The sequence below is a fragment of the Aythya marila genome, assembly GCF_965140915.1.
Source record: "Aythya marila genome assembly, chromosome: 4".
Taxonomy (NCBI): domain Eukaryota; kingdom Metazoa; phylum Chordata; class Aves; order Anseriformes; family Anatidae; genus Aythya; species Aythya marila.
The window spans coordinates 36,242,849-36,262,296 of record NC_139045.1 but is presented as its reverse complement, the minus strand read 5'-3'; the positions used below and the strand labels follow the sequence as shown (position 1 = coordinate 36,262,296).

At 37.7% G+C, this 19,448-nt stretch overlaps 1 protein-coding gene and 1 long non-coding RNA gene across 5 annotated transcripts in view; one reads left to right on the top strand and one right to left on the bottom strand.

Moving 5' to 3' along the window:
- Positions 1-245: 245 nt before the first annotated feature.
- IL15 (interleukin 15) overlaps positions 246-19,448 on the top strand; it is a 35,690-nt gene continuing 16,487 nt past the window's right edge. The window contains exons 1-2 of one of the 2 annotated variants that reach the window (XM_082759451.1): positions 246-385; positions 10,469-10,595. In XM_082759451.1, coding sequence (XP_082615577.1) covers positions 10,533-10,595 — 63 coding nt within the window. In that variant the 5' untranslated portion in view covers positions 246-385; positions 10,469-10,532. Of the gene's footprint in view, positions 386-3,726; positions 9,379-10,468; positions 10,596-19,448 lie in introns of those variants that run through there. The other variant, XM_082759452.1, reaches the window with a different exon arrangement.
- The window catches only part of LOC309877748, a 34,079-nt gene continuing 25,159 nt past the window's right edge, over positions 10,529-19,448 (bottom strand). For all 3 annotated transcript variants that reach the window (XR_014317427.1, XR_014317428.1, XR_014317429.1), the window contains 2 exons: positions 13,832-13,967; positions 10,529-10,665 (listed from right to left, as the gene is read on the bottom strand). This is a non-coding gene — a long non-coding RNA (uncharacterized lncRNA). The remainder of the gene's footprint in view (positions 10,666-13,831; positions 13,968-19,448) is intronic.

Below are 19,448 nucleotides of genomic sequence, written 5' to 3'. Positions count from 1 at the left end.
TACAGGCACAAACTGTGTGCTTCCTCCCCTATATGGAATTAGAGGTAGCAGTGTAATTGTTGCTGCTCAGGACAGCAAGACGCTGCTGTTTGTACTTGTCAGCTGTTTGCCTGCCCGCCCTAAATGGAGACATGTGCCTTTCCCCATGTTGTTCCCACCCTCCCTCTCCCTCCCCCTGCATCTGAGTATTGCTCAGAAGTGGGCGAAAGAGGAATCCTTCTTTATGGTGTGAGTAATTTCCACTGTGTATTATGTACAAACATAGTTCCAAATTATTATGTAACAACTGAAAGTAAAAGAGAATGGAGGAGGGGGTGGAGCATTTGGTGCTGTCATTAGTACAAACTTTACTGCGGCAACTTGCTCCACAGCCTTTCCGAGACTTGTGAGTATATTACAAATTTTAACATCCCCTTGCTTTCTTTTTCTTCCTTTCTTGTATTAAAAGGATGAGGGAATTCGTACTGTTTGGTTTCCAATTATTTAACATTTCTTAAAATTGCCTTGTAAGATATGTCAGAAGTGTAAAATATATAATTTAAGTATTATAGTTAACCTCCTACCTAGAGCCTGTTTCGCTGTTTCTGCTGTATGACAGACATAAGCAAGCATGGAAAATTGGTGCTAGCCTGTGAGATTTTGTCACAATTTTCTAACAAACTCACAATGCAAAAATGAGGAGAAAACAAGCTCTTCTGTAAGACTAGAGAACATAGTAAGGACAAAGATAAAAAGCTGGGAGATAAGTTATTTACCATCTTAATGTATATCTTGAAAGAACATTAAATGTAGACAGGGAACTGAAAATTGCAGTCAAGTGGAATCCTATTGAAAACAGTGATACAGACACAACAGCTGATAGCAGTACACTGGGGAGGTATTAGCTGGTTAGTATGCCAACTAAGTAAATGCATTCATGAGTCTGCTGTTAAAATAACTCCTTCTGCCTAATGAAATCAAAAGGAAGGAGGAAATGGACATTTGGGGAGAACCTTGTGAAGGACTATGTTTTTAAGACCTGCAAAATTACCTCTGTTAAACCCATCAACAGGAAACCCTCCTTAGTGTGCACAAACACAGTGATGATTTCTTCTGTATACAGCAAGAATATTTGTGCTACTTACCCTTAAAAGAGTCTGATATTGCAGAACAAGCTCCTGATTATAATTACTATAGCATGTTTTGCTATATTTTCCAAATAGTCAATAGCATAGCAATTCCTTTGCCCATTATGAATGTTTTTACTTCTATTTACATTTACCCATTAATTTGACATGTGCTAGATAAATGGAAAGATTTCACTCAACTATTTTATCTTGGAACAAGATACATAATTATAGATCAACTTAGTATAAACAAATGATCTTTTTAAACAAATGGAAGCATCAAATCAAATCCTTTGGAGCGTATTGTACTGTTCTAAACTCTAAGAATGTGTATGACTTTATAGCCTGTCACAATTACTCTGCAAACTCAATAAAGGTCACCTTAGCCAGCTCTTTGGAGTGTACGATTCTGTATCCTACTGCTTTGAAACTTTTTGAATTCCTTTGGGAAAAAAATATTATTGTCAGATCCATTCTAAGGCATCCCAGACCTTCACTGAAAATAGAGAGGGATTGCAGAGGACAGATACAAGCTGATGTGGAGTAATTAGGTGGCATGAGTAATATAATGCTAGATTTGTTTTGAGGAGTGAAAAGTCCCATCTCACATCAGCTTGCTTCAGAAAAATACTTGGCTTTGCAAGAAGATAAACATCTTCCAGGCTGTGGCCAGTAATACATTAAATACAAACTTTTTACTGGCAGGTGCAGGATCCTCACAGCCAAATGTTTCCCTCCACTGTTCTCAGAGGGCTCAGCTTTATATAGCCAGCACAGAAAGGAGGAGAAGAATCTGGGAATGGCATGCCCCTCTGTGAGATGTGCTCTATCAAGATAATATGCTTTATGGTGAAAAGTAGGTCATTGCTGCAGGGAGAGGCTAGCAGAGGGTACCACATCCAGGAATCACTAGAGCACAGCAGTTCAACCTCAGCTGTTGGAACAAACTTGTTACTCTGTGAATAGATACTGATTTTTATTCCTCTCATTCTACCTGACAAGGTCTTGTCGCTATACCCTTTCTTTCATCACTGTGCCATCAGTAGAAGCTAAAACCAAGGACAATAAATACACTTGCATTCATGTTTTTCAGGTCTTTCTTGTAACTCCTAACAAAGAATAGTCATTTTAGAGATTATTTAAAATACATCACTATAATGCACTAAGAATTCTCATATGTTGTCAATTTTCTAGAGTAAATGTATAGTGTGTTAAGCAAAACAAGAACAACTCAAATATGACCATTCACTGTACATGTGTACTAAAATATTTTTGATTTCCAGGAGTATTATTTCTTTATTTTCTTTGGTGTATTTTGCAGTGACTTTACAGGGAAAAACGCAAAAAGGGTGCAGCACAATTGTTTTTACTCTTAATATAACCTTTTAGCTCTAAGCAGTTGCATGTCTTAGTTTGCTGCAGAATCCCAAAATTGTGTATTTTAGTAAATGACAGTAGCTTTTCAGGTTGCTTTATTAAAAATAAAAATATTCTAACTATCAGGTCTTTTAGGACAAATTGGAATTATATTTAGGAGCTGTAGTATTCTGAGTCTCTTAATGTGGACAAGGCAAACCTAACTTTTTTCTATTACAACTTTATGATATATTATCTATAAAGATAATTTAACATTTTAAAGATAATGTTAACATTTTAACAAAGTTGTTCAATATCACTTCTATAGACACATTATAACCAGTGATGATGTTCTTTCCATTGTCCATCAGGACATGATAAAACATCCTGTGCCTGAAAATAGAAATCCAAGGTATTGTCATAAATCTGTAAGTTTGAAAATTGCTCAGAAGTGGAGAGGGGAAGACTCTACTATCTGTTATTTATTATCTGCTATTTATTACTCAGAGAAATGTATATGATAGCATTAGGTAGAGGTTGGACTCGATGATCTTGAGGTCTCTTCCAACCTAGAAATTCTGTGATTCTGTGATTCTGTGATGCAGCATCTTAGTTTTTGTTAGTATTTCCCACACTTTTCTTTATTCTTTATTCTCATTCAATCTAGATTTGTGATTCCAGTTCTACAGACTTTTTTAGGACAGGACTCTGGGAATAAATATTGACATATTTGCAAACAAGTGACTATTTTTCCCTGCAAAGACCAAACCTTGCTAGAAAGGACTATTAGCAGGTCCTTATGGGAATATTTTCTCAAAAGTCCATTTTGAGCAGGAGTTCAAAGGGATAGAACTATATCGCAAGTCCCCAGTACCTAAACAAACAGATTATTCTTTCATAGGCAGAAGGACCTCCAATTCTGTATTATTAATCCCAGAACAATTTACCTTCTCACTGTTTCAGTGCCAAACAATGAACCTTAGCTGCTTGTGCCCATTCTCAAAGGTTCCTCAGTACTGAAGGTTCTTCTGCTCTTGTTGGGTCAGTGCTGTTCCCAGGACTGGTCCTACAATATCATGCTCAGAATGAATCTGAAGGGAGACTTCTGTCTTCCATTCATAAATTAATGTACCAGCATAAAATCAAGACACCGATTCTTTTTTTTTTTTATTGAAAAAATTAGCAAAGAGCAGCAAAAATATTTGGAAGCCAGTTATTTGCCAGCAGGAGATGTACTATATAATTGTGTTGTTCTTGCTGAAACATTGTTATCAGCAGGTAACAAGCATTGTTACAAACCATCTTACATGTACAGTATTTCATGATATAATGGATGAGGTATGTCTATAATGGTAGCAAAGAGCAATCACTCAGACACTGTTTCTACTATAGCTGCTATAAATTAAAAACTATAGTTTAATAGCTTAACAATTAACTCCAGTGCTAATGCTCAAGAACTACCAAAAAAGCCTATTTCCTGCCCACCGATGCATTGTTTTTTAAAAGCCTGCTATTACCTGTAGGATAGAAGGTTTGACCCTATGGCAGTTAAAAATCTTATATCAAAGTTGCACAATTAATCCACTGACGACTAGAAATTATCATTTATTTAAGGTGCCACTTTTAAATGAAAATACAAGTGAAACAAATTTGCTGTCTGTAATTTATTTTTGAGTAGAGGGATATTATGAATAGCTTAGCCAAAAATGGCTCCCACTATACCTTTCCCTGGCTGCAGTTTCTGCTGGAAGTCTGATAATGTCAAGTGCTTAGTAATTTTCTTCCCTTCAGTTTTAAAAACAGATCTGGATGGTGTGGAGAAATTTGTTGTCTATGCCGAGGCAAGGACTTGAACTCATTGGTAATTTCAGGTTATCATTTCCCACAAATCTTGTATGTGCAGATACAAATTATGGCAATACTGTTTTTGAGGTAATGGTCTTGCAAACAACTAATCCAGTAGAAGACCCGTTTTATGTAAAGGAATAAACAACACTGACAGGATTTCACTCCACATATTTTAAATGCCGTAACAACAGTTAATATGCTGTTAACTATTAATAACACACTACCAGTTCTGTAGGCATCATGATGGAAAACCTCAGTGGCCTTCCTTGATACTGCTAGTTAAGAATTACAGCACCTATACCAGTGGTGCCTACTTGTACCTCTGGCAAGTGACAAAGTGTCATTGTTTTCCTAGAAGGAGAAGTAGAAACCTTACCTGCCCTTCCAGGACTAGGGAGAGGTATTGCAGGAAAATGGAAATCTGTGCTCCTGACATCTGAAAGTTGCAGCTGGTTATCACGACCAACTTGCATGTAAGACAAAAAATGTTATCAGCAGAAGCACACTCTTTCAAAAATAACTTATCTGCCTGCATAAGCCATATATCTCTCTCCTGAAGAGATTCTCTCTGCTGAATCTCACATGGCACATACGACACAGCTGAGTTACAAGAAGCATACAGTGTGAGTTTATGAAAGGCAGATCCTGCCAAGCTAACCTGATCTCTTTCTATGTATGACAAAACGACCTGCTTAGTAAATGAGGAAAAAGTTATGGATGTTGTTTACCTGGAGTTTAGTTAGGCAGTTGATACTGTTTCTCACAGTTTTCTGGAAAACTGGCTGATCGTAGCTTGGAGAGGTATACAGTTTGCTCAGTGAAGAACTGTTTGGATGGCTGGGCTTAAAGAATTGTCATGAATGGAGTTCAATCCAGTTGGTGGCTGGTCAACAGTGGCATTTCTCAGGCTTAATCTTAGGAACAGTTTTGTTTAATGTTTTTATCTGTGACCTGAATGAGGATATTGAGCGCACCCTCAGTAAGTCTGCAGATGACACCACATTAGGAGGGATGGCCAATCTCCTTGAGGGGTAGAAAGGCTTTGCAGAGTGATCTGGATAGGTTAGATCAGTGGGCTGAGTCTGATCGCCTGATATTCAACAAGACTAAATGTCGGGTGCTGCAACTGGGTGCTGGTCAACAACTAGCTCAACATGAGCCAAGTGTGCCCAAGAAGGCCAATGACATCCCAGTCTGCATCAGTAATAGTGTGTCTGGCAGGACTGGAGAGGTGATTGTCCACTTATAAGCAGCACTGGTGAGACTGCACTTTGAGTACCATGTTCAGTTCACTACGAGAAGGAGTTGCGCAAGCATGTGCAGAGAAGAACAACAAAGCTGGTGAAGGAGTAGAAAACAAGATTATGAGGAGTAGCTGAGGGAACTATGTTTGTTTAGTCTGGAGAAGAAGAAGATGAGAGGAGATCCCATCGCTCTTTAAAACTTTCTGAAAGGAGGTTGAAGATTGCAGGGTGTCTGTGTTTTCTCAGGTGACAAGGGATAGGACACAAGGAAATGGTCTCAGGTTGTGCCAGGGCAGGTTTAGACTAGACAGAAGGAAGAATTTCTTAATGGAGAGGGCGGTCAAGCATTGAAACAGGTTGCACTGGGAAGAGTGGTGTCTCTATCCCTGGAGGTATTTAAGAAATGTGTGGACATAGCACTAAGGGACGTGGTTCAGTGATGGGACTCAGTAGGTCAGGCTGATGGTTGGACTTGATAATCTTGAAGGTCTTTTCTAACCTAGATGATTCTATCATTCCATGAACGATGTACTCCCAGCTTGAATGTCATACTAGGCTGCATCAAACTTTTTTAATGGACATCTGCATGCCTATTATAACAGAGCGCTTGTAATATGCTTTTTAAGAACATGGGAATGGGAGTCACAGTAATCTTTTGCAGGCTCATCTATTGTAGCCTGTGGTGGAAAACAGAAAGTATGTTTGTCTCCTTGTTTGAGTGTACTTTGGTAATGCTGCAGTTGCTAGATGGAGTTTCCCTTTATGCTGCTTCTTGGCAGGGTAAATAGATCAAACAGTGTTTCATGCTCCTGAGACTAGATGAGTTCTGATACTACAGTTACCATAATTAGCTGCACTCAGGGCTGCCACATGCAGCATAGATCATCAACGTGCAGCAAAGGGGATGAGATGGAAGGCGACAGTGGGAGCCATCTGGGATTGCACTGCTCCCTGTCCTCAGTCAGCCTGGGGATTCCAGGAGTTGAACTATCCCTGCAGTGACCAACACCAAACACTGGTGATGGCAAAAATCAAATGGATTGGGGTTTACATGCTGTGGGGGTGCTTACAGCTTTCTTCTACTCATTTTATTTATTTTTACATCTTTTAAAATGATTTTTTTTTAAAAAAGTGTATAGCCTAAGTCCCACTGTATCTTATAATACAGTAATTAATTGCATGGGAACAGAAAAATGTAATTGTACCCTGACTATAATACATATATAATGGGAAAAATCAGATATTCTTCTTTTGTATGCCTCCATGTGTGATTTACTGCACATTCCTTGCAATCTGCTGTAAATGCAGAATAATTAATTTTACCTTTTTTTTGCTCACCCTTTATGGCACTCAGCAGCACAGTATCAAGTGGCTTTTTGAATGTGAATTAGTTCATTTTCTCAAAAACCCCAAAGTAAGAGTTTTATTTTATAAATGGGAAAACAAAATAGATGAACCTAAAGATTTAGGGTCTGATATGTGATACCTGGAGTTGATTTTTAAAAGAGATTATTTAGCATGCCCTAGGATTCTCTGTGTTTATATACAGTCCCAAGTGTGTTCTGTTGTAGCTGTGATAATTCAATGTTTGTTTGAATTAAGCTCTGTAGATGGCACTCATTTCTTCAAACTGTAGCCATCTGCATTGGAAAAAACTCCATCTGAGCTAGCTGACTATAAGGACTAGAAATATATGCCTGGGGAGCATGAGGCATCTCATCCTAAGGCCAGATACACAAAGTAACTTAAAATCAAGATTTTGTGTAAGAAGGAGCTCGGAAAATTGTTGGCAATTGTGAAAAATATGGGTTAAGGAACTTGTCCAAATCACATGGAGATGGAGAGATGAAGTCAGGGACAGGACTCAGTTTTCTGGGGCTAAATTCAACTGCTCTTGTCATCAATCCCATGCTTTTCTTCCTGTAATCTGACTCCTTTTGTATATACATGCATCTTTTTTCAAAATATATATATTTTTAAAGACATTGATACAGTCTCTTTCAGGTGCTTGGTCTGTTCAGTAAAGAGAATCCAATCTTTTCAGAAATCCTGTGAGGGAAAACGGAAATTGTTACATAATAGTGTGATTAAAAAGTTAATAATTTACTTTTTTTTAAAAAAAAAAAAAAAAAAAAAAGTTATGAACTCACGGGAAGGCAATGAGAAAAAGATTCAGTTTCAATTTCTGGAGAACAATGTACTTTAGAGTTCATAAATCCCCCCACTTCACTTACAATGTGAGTAAGGACTCCTTCCTTTCACCTCCACCCTGTCTTAATTCTTATCTGTGCCTCCATTCAGTTATGTTACTCTAACTCCAGAGCTTGGTTACATGCAGCATCAATGATTTTTGTTCCTTTACCACATTGTTCCTGCAGGAAGCCTTTTTGTATACCAAAATTTCTGCTTGCCTCTCTGAAGCTCTGAGATAGAGTACATTGATTGTAAAAAGACTGCTGGAGACCAAATACTCAGTGCCAACAAATCTCTTCTGTAATTATGTAAACTAAGCCACTCATGACTTGGCCAACTTTGTGCAGATTTTCTAAGCTGCCGAACTTGAACACATTACTAAAAAGCACAGCTTTAATTAAATAGTTATAAACATTTTCTTTAGTATCAGAGAAAAAATGCACATTTCTGCTCATTTGTTTTTGGAAGTGACTGAATTACTCTTGATGGGACTTAAAAGAAAATCACTAGCCTGAAGAAGTAGTTCAGCATAGGAAATTCCAGCTTTAACAAATTTGGCTTGACAAAAAAAAAAAAAAAGCAACTGAAACGGTCTTATTGTTTGAGACCCAGTTGCAGAAGGCCCTGACAAAACTGTAGGCAACAGCCCCTTTACACATACAGAAATATTTTATTTCAAGGCCTAATCTCAAATACTGTACATTGGAAGAGGCATCTCCAGGTCATCTCTTCCAACCTCCCAAATAAAGCAGGGCTAACTTCAACATTACAGCAGATTGCTCCAAGGATACCTCAGAGCTTCCACAACATCTCTAAGCAGCTTCCTTCACTGTGTAACTGCCCTCACTGTGATTTTTTTCCTCATATCCAGTCAGGTTTCCTTTGCTGTGTACAAGGGGAAACTGTAGTTGTTTCCTTCAGTTCTTTCACTGTGCACCTCTGGGAACAGTTTAAGTCTATCTTCTTTATAATCTCTATTTACGTAGTGGAAAAAACAAACAAACAATGAGATCCTTTCTTTCCCTTCCCTTCTCCACGTTGCACAAACCCAAGTCCCTCACGCTGCGTGTTCAGCCCCCAAACCATTTTAGGGTCTGAGTTTTCAGTTCGTCAGTCTCTCTTGTACAGTAGGGCCAAAGCTGTACCCAGAACTCCAGACACACAGCCTTTCTCAGGTGGAGCACCACTCCAGAAACATCATGTTTGTGCCTTTCATCTTGACTTTCCGTTAGATGCCGGGTAGTTTAAGTGTCTCATCAGGATCACATATGCAACTGGGAGGCATCTTCCTTTGTTTAAAGACAGCTTCATCCAATTCCTTGATCAGGCATCTTGTAGCAGATACACACCATCACGTCTGCATGTTGAATTCCTTCTCTTGTCAGGTCTCACCCTCCTTGTACATCACAGCTCCTTTTCCTTGATCCAGTTCTATGCACAGCATACTGTAAGCCCTTTGCTCTTCTCTGCTCATCTTTCCTTATGAGCTTATATCCAGCCACTGCAGCACTCTGGTGATGTGAGCTGTTCCACTACACCTCCTTCATGCCAGCAAGGCCGTCATCCTGTAGCTGTGTGTGGATGGACAGTTCCTCCTGGTTCTTTCCCAAGGCTGCATGCAGAATGCACAGGTACTTAAGGTGATCTCTTGACTGCCCTGTTTACACAAGTGGAGTTTAAGAGCCTTCCTCATCACCATATCCCATAAATTCCCAGTCTGGAAAAGCTTAAATCAAACTTAAATCTCAGGAACTAAGTTCAATTACGAGACGAATGAACATAAAATCAGATTTTGTTATTTCACGGGCTATTTGAACATTATGGAAAACAGTACTTAAAGAGTATCTTTGGAGATGTTTTCTTGCAGATTATGTTGGGACTACTTTTATCAAAAATACAAATACTAATGTCCAGATAAATTGTACTTTCAAAGTATCTTCATCCTTTTCTGCTGTATGCCTGTGAATTCAAAATCCATGGTCTGAACAAAAGAAATTACTTGTTTCTCTAACCCCAATACACAATACTTGCAAGACCTGCAAGTGAATCTAGAAAAAAGAAAGTTTTAAAAAAGAAGGGAAGCTTTCTAGTAAATTTAATTGTTTTGTCTGCAAAGAAGGTAATAAAAAGGCAAATGAGCTAATTCACTGCCATGATACCTACTACGAAAACACTGTTTAAAAGAAGGTGCGTAGTGGATTGCTGCTGACCTGCTCTTGTTTCCATATGGTTTGCTTCATTTATTCTCTTATAATTCACCATATAAAATAAGAAGAATGAAAGTAAAATTGCATAGCTGGGCTGTATTGTATCTACATAAAAGGCAACAATTAAAAGCAATTGTCATGCTGTATTGAAGTAATCAGGGGAGCTCTTCCAGCCTTTTACAAAACATAGAATTATAGCAATGTTAATGGGTGTAACACTAGCTAATTTGGATATAATTTCTGTTCTGATTGTCATCAGAAGTTAGAAAAAAATATCCTTTGATATCCCCCTCCTCAATATTGCAGCATTCAAAGATATCAGTGTAAGATGGGTCTCTAGTACGTAACACTTGTTGAAAAGACGTCTTGTGTTTTTCATTCATTTCAAAGATTGAAAGGGGAGTTGAAAAAGTTGCAAAATTTCAGCAGCTTTCTGGTTTCAATGCTCTTGACAGTCTGAGAGCCACTCAAACCTTTACTGCAACATTAAATATGCTTATTTTTCCACCTCAAGGTCCCACGATGTAGTTGCCTAATTCAGATTCTGTGCTATTCTGAGTAATGTCCCAGGAGGCAAGATGCTGGGGATGGCATGGCCAACACAGAAATCTGCTGGAATGTGCAGCAGGCTGGAGAGTCAGGTAGGTGCCGTTTAAAAAACATGACATTTTATGAAGTCTCAGCGAAGCTTTTAGTGTTATTTTTATAGCCCTACAAGAAAAAACAGGTAATTCAGCAAATTTAAAGCTTGGAAACATTTCCAGGATTTTAGATGAGGCCACTAGAACCCTATAACTTTCTGTTGTGCTTTTTCCATTCCCTGTTGTCTACTTGTCCCAGAATTAACTAGTAAATAGCCTTAAGTCTAAATTTTTTTAGATTTCTGGGATGTTTTTCTTCATCCTCCCTCCTTCTCTCCTCCCTTCCCATTTTATTCTTTGCAGAGAAAGCTCTAGCAGACCTCTCTTGCCTGGACTTAATGATTGTGTCTGTAGCTGACCTTCCACAACATGTGATGCCATAACCCCTGACCCTCAAGCATGTTCAATATGGGAGGAAAATCCTATCAAGTGTCCAGGCTTTGTAGCACTCTTCAGAGTTTCTCAAAACACTTTCTGGATGATTCTGTGTCAGTTGTGTTTCTAGTATGCAATGTGGCCAGATGACCATAGATAGTATCAGGAGATAATAGCATCCTTCTCCCGTTGGCTGAATTTAGGTGTACTCTGAGCTAGAATACTGCATTGACCTGCTTGTCATGAGGCCTTTCAAAGCTGTACCTTGCTATAGTGTTTCCACTTCTACATCTCCTTATTTTTGGTCTGTGCTTCTACCATCTACTCAACATATTCCACCTCGCCACACCAGATTATAACTCCCTGAGTCTTTGCCTACATTTTCAGTCTCTTGCCCATTATTTCATACAAAAATACACCTCCTAGCACTTCTCAGATGTTGCTGAAGATACTATATGATAATGATGGAGTAGGTCATGTGCCACTCATTAGCAGTTGCAAGTTACTGCACGTTACTACATGCAGTAACTGCAAGTTACTACAATGATTTTCTGTGGCACTTGTGAGTCAAATTTAGGTTAATTAGTATTCTAGGCCTGTAAACAGCTTCAGATACACCACAAGCAAATAATTCCTTATTGATGCAGATAATTTCAAACACAAATACACACAGTGTTATTTTGACAATAGTATTTTCCCTCCTGCTCTTCAAGAATATAAAAAACTATACTGGGTCTGGCTTGGATGGAGTTAACTTTCCCCACAGCAGCCCATACAGTGCTGTGCTCTGCACTTGTAGGTAGAACAACTTGGATATTGCACCAATGTTTTGGCTATTACTGAGCAGCACTGGCATAGCGTCAAGGCTGCCTCTCCATGCCCCATGCCAAAAGCCAGTAGGCTGGGTGGGGGCAAGAGGAGTGGAGGAAAACAGCCAGGACTGCTGACCTAAACTGAACAAAGGGATATTCTATATCGTCTGACATCACACCCAGCTACAATAGTTGTGGAAGGGGAAGGAGAAAGGGGGGGCCTCTCATTAGGAAAGAGTTGGTCTTCCTAAGCCATCACTACTCATATTGAGGCCCTGCTTCCCAAGACATAGCTGAACATCACTTGCTGATGGCAAACAAAGAAAAATTGTTTTCTTCCTTTTGCTTTTGCATGACCTATTTTTTCTTGCATGAGCTGTAATTAAAAAGCTCTTTATCTCAACTTGCAAGCTTTCCTGGTTTTCACTGTATTTTCTTCCCCTGTTCTTCTGTGGGGGGAGAGTGAGAGAGCAGTGTGGTAGAGCTTAGCTGCCTGTTATCCATAGGTTAGTGCCTGGTGCACCTTGACAATAAGCACACGGAGGTCTTTCAATTAAATAATTAATTATATAACTCTGCAGAGTCAGGTGCTTGACAATCTCTCACAAAGCAAGCACTCCTCTGACTTGAATCACCATTATTTATAGACAGCAAACTTGTGAAACTATCTCTCTGGCTACTTTTGGTTGTCTGCCTTAGCTGGCCTAACTTATTTTTACCGAGTTTGCGCATTCCACGGACCAGCTTGGGGGTGGGGGGAGGAGAAGACACCAAATTCTGCATTCTCATATATTAGTGTTTTGGTGTGTGTTTTTTAAATATGTTAATGACACTTAATGAGCAAAGGGTTACCATAGGTCAGTTTGGAATTTTCCTTCAGCTGTTTTTCTCCTTCTTGTCTTTTAGTTTCCATCCCTTATCTCCCTTGCTTCTGCTAGCTCAAGGCTACCAGTTTCCCTGTTTTCTTCAAGGTTTCCTTGTTTTCTTCAGCCTGAGACTACATGTCCATTGGTTGTTAAACCTCCACAAAAGCCATTACTCATGTAGCAAGATATGGAAATAGGATTGCAAGATCATCTCAGCAATCACACCTATTTTGCCCTTTGGACATCATAATGTTGCCTCCGTTGTAACTCACCAATTCTTCTCTTTGATCTTTCATGATAACTTCAGAGGCCTCCTGTCTTCTGGAAGTGATTTTGTTTGTTTCCAAAGCCAGTGAACATTTTAAAATATCATTGTATCACTGCTCTCTTTTAAAGATGTGTGAGTTTGTTCCTATAACATTTATTCTGTTACTTTACCATCTCTTGAGTTAATCATTTTATGCTATTATTCATATTTATACACAATGAGTGATGTAGCTATGCAGGTAAAAACAAAATACCAGCGCCTTTCTGAATAGAGTGTACTATCTAAAAACAGACGTAACATTTTGCATTAACACTTACGTCATGCATGTTATAATTGAAAGAGTACGTGTATGAGTTGAAAACAGTAAATCATAGCAGAATAATCTACTACAAGGAAAAAAGTTGAGTGGATTACATCCACTAAGGATATATTATTGTGTACTCTGTAATAGTTCAAGGATTTTTTTTTGCTTTAGATTTTGAAATGATTAATAAAGATTTGAACTAGATGATGCTTTTGTAGTTAAACTATCTTTTCACTTAAAATACTCTTAGAAGCTACTACACAAAATCTAATGAAGAGTATTCTGGTGATGTTAGAAGTTTCAAAACAGTTTTCAATGAACAGTTCAGAGAGTTATTAGTCATTAGTTATCAGTTATAACAACAAGCGGGTTATTACAATGCTACCAGAAATTTAGGAACCAAGGTCTGTTTTCCAGAAATCAGGCCAACTTTCCATTACCAAAATGGCTTTGAATAACTGAATCTGTCTGTTGGCTAGTTTGCTGAGTTACCTCTATATGCTAGAAGAAAAGATACCATAAAGTTAGTATTGAGTAGCTGATCTTTGGGAACTTTACAGAGAAGCAGGCAAAAAAGATATTTACCTACAGGCTCACAATTAATTACTTACCCTGAGTGTACTAAAGGGTGCTTCTGCATACAAATGAAGTAGCTTCGGTCTGTTGCTGGCCAGTAGGCTGCATGATACTGTTAAATATTGTTGAAGAAAGTAGTTGTCGAGCGGATTTCTGACAAAGCCTTTAGTCCTAAAATTAATTGTTAATATAAACAGTTAAATTAATGTAAAAATGAGAACAAAGTAAATAAAGTGCATTTCATCCGGTGTTTTGTTGCACTGATTCTAATTAGTAGCACTAGTAAAACCAGATTTTTCCAATCTCTTAAAAGTTTCTACAATAATTTACCATATAATTTGAAACTATGACTTTATATTAAATCAAACATCAGATGATTCATTATTTCTACTGTAACGTTCTCTGGTTGAATTTGAAAGCTCAAAGCCCATGATTAGAGGATTCCCTCCCTCACTTTCACTGGGGCACTTGAGGAAAATTTCATGTTTTCATTTTCTAAGCCATTCAGAGAAAAGGAAGTTGGTTAGGCATTTCTCTAAAATGTTATTATCAGGTATACTTGAAGAGATATACATGCATTTACTTTAACTTCATGTTTATTTTTGCACTGTAATTATACTAAAAATTCAGTGAAAAAGATCAATGAAATCCCACCAGTATATACAATACCTTCACTCACTCACAAAAAAATATACCAGTCCCAATCTTGTTAAATTTTCTTTTATCTGAAATAATGCCTGTTCCTTATTCATCTATTTGTCTACTGAAGGAATAGACCTTAGTGCACACAACTCTTGACTTCTGCTGGCCAGGATACACAGTTCTGTGAACGACATCAGAATAAGACTGAGAGTGCAGATTTTTCAGTTTCTGTTGTTGTCTCCTGTGTCCCTTTGACTCCCTTTCCATCATTAGTACATGGAGCACCATCTTTTTTTTTTTTTTTAATGCTATCAACTTCAGGTCTGTAACTGAAAAATTATTATTATTTTTTTTTAGCTAATTCATGCTGATATTTGAATGAAGTTTCATATGTACTATTTTATTACATATTTGTAATCATCTAGCCAATTGTAAACTAAATTTATTCTACTGTACCTTAAGACTACCAAAGCTGGTTAGGAGATGAAAGCCTTCAGAAAAACTTCCAGCATATTCACTCCCCTTACTTTCCCCCCAATGTTATTTGTAAGACAAACATCAACCATGTAATTCTTTAGTGTAAGAGCTAAAATTTATAAATGTTCAAAAAAAGAAAGAAACTAGAGATAAGCATGGTAATTAGTTTGCAACTTCAGTGGGCATTTCTATGACCTACTACATGTTTTTAATGATACAGTCTTGGGAAGTGACATAGGCTCTAACAGTGTGGGGGAGTGTTGCTCTATTTCCTTTCTGAACAAGCTGTCTGTTGGAAACATACCTCTAAGTTGTAGCTTTCCTCCAGTGTTAGGGCAAGCTACAGGCTTTCCTTATTTTATTATGTGCTCCAGGATCCTCAGTCCTTCACAACTCAGCAGCCTAAGCCTCAATCAGGTCTTTTTAATTCCTTCTCTGCAAAGGTGAATTAAGGTGCACTCTCTCTCCAAGCTATCCAGGTCTTGGAAGGAATAAAGGTGAAAGCCATGGAACAGACATTCCAAACCTGATGAAAACACAACTTTCATCACTGTTGCCAAAGTGAAATGGACATTATACTATTGTTTTCTGTTTCCTAGCTTCTGAGTGAGGATAACAAACAAACTCCCTCCCTGTGAAGAACATTTTCAATTTCAGAGCAGGAAAATCTCTATAAAAAAGATTAGTATTCCTTTTCTTACTTACTTGAAAGAAGAAAAGAGCCTCTATGAAAACAGGGATGTGCATAGGACACTGAGACAGTACTGAGAAACACAGGAATATGCAGAAACTGTGTCTGGAATAACTGCAGAAATAGGTGGTCCTGTGGGAGAATATTCTCCCAGCCTAGAAAAGCCCTACCGTCTAAAATTAATGGTACATACTGAGAACTGCTGTGCATGGCTCTCCACTCAGGCCACGAGATGATGAGTCACTGGCAGCCCCACCTCTTTTCCTGCTACTTGCCTTTCTGCACATATGTCAAGGACAGCAGGTAGAACTGCTATCTTTATAAGTAAAGTAGACTAACTAAAAGCTGTGGCCTCAGTACTTGCAGGCAGACCTACTATGTTGGCATTGTTGCATTTGATGAAGTTTGAAATATTTATTCTTACAGGCTGATCTTCATGGTGCAACGTTTGCACTGTGGGAATAATAATCCATCTTGTCAGGATACTGGATCTCAGGGGCAGGGGTGTGGGATATAGCAGATGCTTGAGCCTTGGGGAACGATGCAGATGGACTGTGAGACATGATGGTGTATGCAGACAGAAATCCCAATGTCCTAATATAAACTGGTGATCCTGTACAAATCCATCTATCACCACAAGCATTGTAAATTTTTTTTAAGTGAAGATTTCAGCATCTGCTTAACTGCAGTATGTAATTACACAACTACAGCCTTGGTGTTTGATCTGTCAGCAGCAAAATGGCTACCTAGGGATTAATAGTAAACTATGCCCTTGAGTTGGAGCTATCTCCTTGGTATACTGCTTTAATTTCTAGATTGTCTCTGAGCAGATTTTTATTATAATGAGCTCCATTTCATTGCCACGTAGTCATTTCATTATAATATCACTACCCAGCACAGCCTTGTGAATCACAGATCTTTCCCAGTGTTCACTGGTAGTTTTCTGAGACAAGAAATAATGCTCTCCTGAATGAAGTTGCTCCAGGAAAAGTTCTTTCACAGCTCTTTAGTTGGAGGAAAGAGAAGAAAATGCCAGCATCGTAACTTACTTGCAAACCAAAGAAGCCTCAAGTGGAAGTGTATCAGAATTTAATTTATTTTGAAAACAAAGCTTCCTCCCTAAATACAATTCAAGAAGTTTCCCTTCAGTTCTAGAGAGGTGATTCTTGAATTCCTTTTGAAGTGAAAATAGGATTTTCTTGGATTGACTTCAATCTCAAAAAGCCTAATGGTTTCTAATAGATAACCTGCAATGAGGGAGAGGGGAAAAATAAAAAAAAAAAAGACCATTTGGTATCATTTGCACGTACTGATTTAAAGAGAAACAGCTATGGAAATGCAGTTATTTGAAATTAATTATGTTATTTATACAAAAAATTAAATACATCTCTATATAAAAAGACATTGTCCCTGCAGGTATCAACAGCTCTCTTGGCTATGCTATCAGACAATTTTCAACTAAACTCATAAAGCACAGGTTGCTTTGAAAGTAATTGTTTCTACTGCAACATTATACTATGCAGCAGACTGTTAAAGTCTCATGATACTCTTTGCAAAAGTAGAATTGGTAGCTTTAATGCCTTGACTAAATCCTAAATGCCTTGACTAAATTTATATGGTCAAGTAATTTGTCTCTCTCTTAAATCCCAAGTATGTGCTTGTTCTTGTCTCCTTCTCACACCTACAAGCAAAATATTCTGCAGACAGAAACCTTTATTTATATGCTTTTTACACTTTTGTGTGACCCTTGTTCTGAAATTTTGCTTATTTAACCAGTTGTTAGTACTCCCGATAAACAGCTGGCCACATAAAAATCAGGAGACAACTCCCATGACTTTGGATTTCCTCCAGAAGCTATGTGGATAACTATGTGATCTTAATTTTCTGTATTTTTTTTTTTTATAATATGCCCAGACAAATGCAATATTATTTAATTGACGAAAGCTTTGAGCTTGCCACTGTGCTCATTTTGTTTCCTACAAAGAGATGTTTCTCACCACATAGTGTTCCACATCATTAGAGACTTGCCCCATTTTTCTGCTCTCTTGCTTCTATTCAGAATGCTGAAGTGCTGTGCAATAATTAGGCTGATCTTAGACTTTTGCAGCATATTTCACTGGATTTAATCTTTCCAAGAAACACCTCTCTGTGATATTAAAGAAGTCTGATTTTGATGTGCCCTGTAATGAATACTGTGAATTTCATTTTGAAATATGATACTAATGTAAGGAAGAGATGACCAAGTAATACATGAAAATTAGGATTCCAAATCATATTAATCATCTACAGTCTTCTCATCTCATTGGCTGTTGACTTGCAGATAAATTTGTCAATTTAATTTGAGAAGTATGCACTAACTTTTTGAGGTTCTTAAATTATTTTTTCCTGTAAAAAAGCAGTCTTTATTTGCTTTATGGCAGAATGAGCCTTTCACTTCACTCAATATCATTACACTGTTAATTAGAAATCATCTGTGCTTTCACCCTCTGAGCTACCGTTCTTATTTCAGACATGAAAATCTGGGATGCATGTTTTTTTATTCCACTGTAGATATCCCATGACTCTCTTTCTCAGCTTGCAACGTCTCCTCCAAAAAAATTAAGTTTCCCAAAAATGCAGATGATATTTTAAAAAGAAAAATTCCATACACCCCAAATAATCTCCCCTTTTCTTCTAAAAATGAGTTCCACATAGAGGCACACACAGTTTGTTTCAACTGAGCTATTATCTGATAATAATTACACTGATACTCAAGTAAATAATTAGCATATAAAATTACTGAAATTGATTCCTATTATTCATTTGACTTAAAAAATGACAAAAATCAGACAGAGCTGGCTGTGCTTGAGTGAAATTTTCTTAGTGAAAATTTAATGACAGTTTGGAAATGACTCAATAAGTATCCACTAGCTTAGTTTATCTAAAGGAGGATAATCAGTTAATCAGTTTTCAATGTAAAGTAAAATAAACACAGCCCTGGGAAAACTGCTGAAGATTCCTGGTATTTTTTTTCAATCACTTTGAAGTCCTGTGCCTGCCTTTTCTCACTCATGTTTAGCTCCTGCAGACCCCCAGAGGACTAGTAAAAGCAGGTCAGAAAGCTAGAGAATTGTACATCTGATACATCACATAAGAGATGGTTACAAGGGATGGACTTTGTGTCATCTGTGTCACCACACCCCACCCCGCAGTCCCAAAATATTCAAACCCCTTAATATCCTACTGAAATTTTGATAGACCATATGCTGCTACCAAATCACTGTTGAAGATAATTTACCCAGACCCAAAACATAGCTAGCAAACAGCTAAATAGATCTCATAGGTCTATAGATTATATAGAGTTTTAGATTATTAAAGGGATACAATAAGCTATTCTACTTTGTTTGGTACATGAATCAAAGTGCTTAGTTCTCTCTGCTAAATTACATAGTTAAAATGTTCTTTTGTGCTGCATTAACCCTTTCAAAAAATACAAGACTGTACATATACAAGTTAACAATGTAACATGAAAAGAGTCCATTTCAGAGTGATAAACACATACCCTCATGAAGACTGTGTAGATACCTTTGAGATTAAAAAGATTTTAGTGAGTCAGTTCAGCATTCGTTTTCTGCAGAAGCTGAAACACAAGCTTATCACAGTATACTACAGTAAAACTTGAAGAAAATACAATGAAAATATGAAATTTGGCCTGATTTGGGGAGAAATCTTCACTAACAACAATATCTTAGGAACACCTGCATCTTTCCAGAAAAGCTGGAATTTTTTGATGTAAAGTTTTTCAAGATGTGATGACGCATTTGGGGTCTAGTGCTCCTGAATGATAAGAGGGAGAAGTCTCT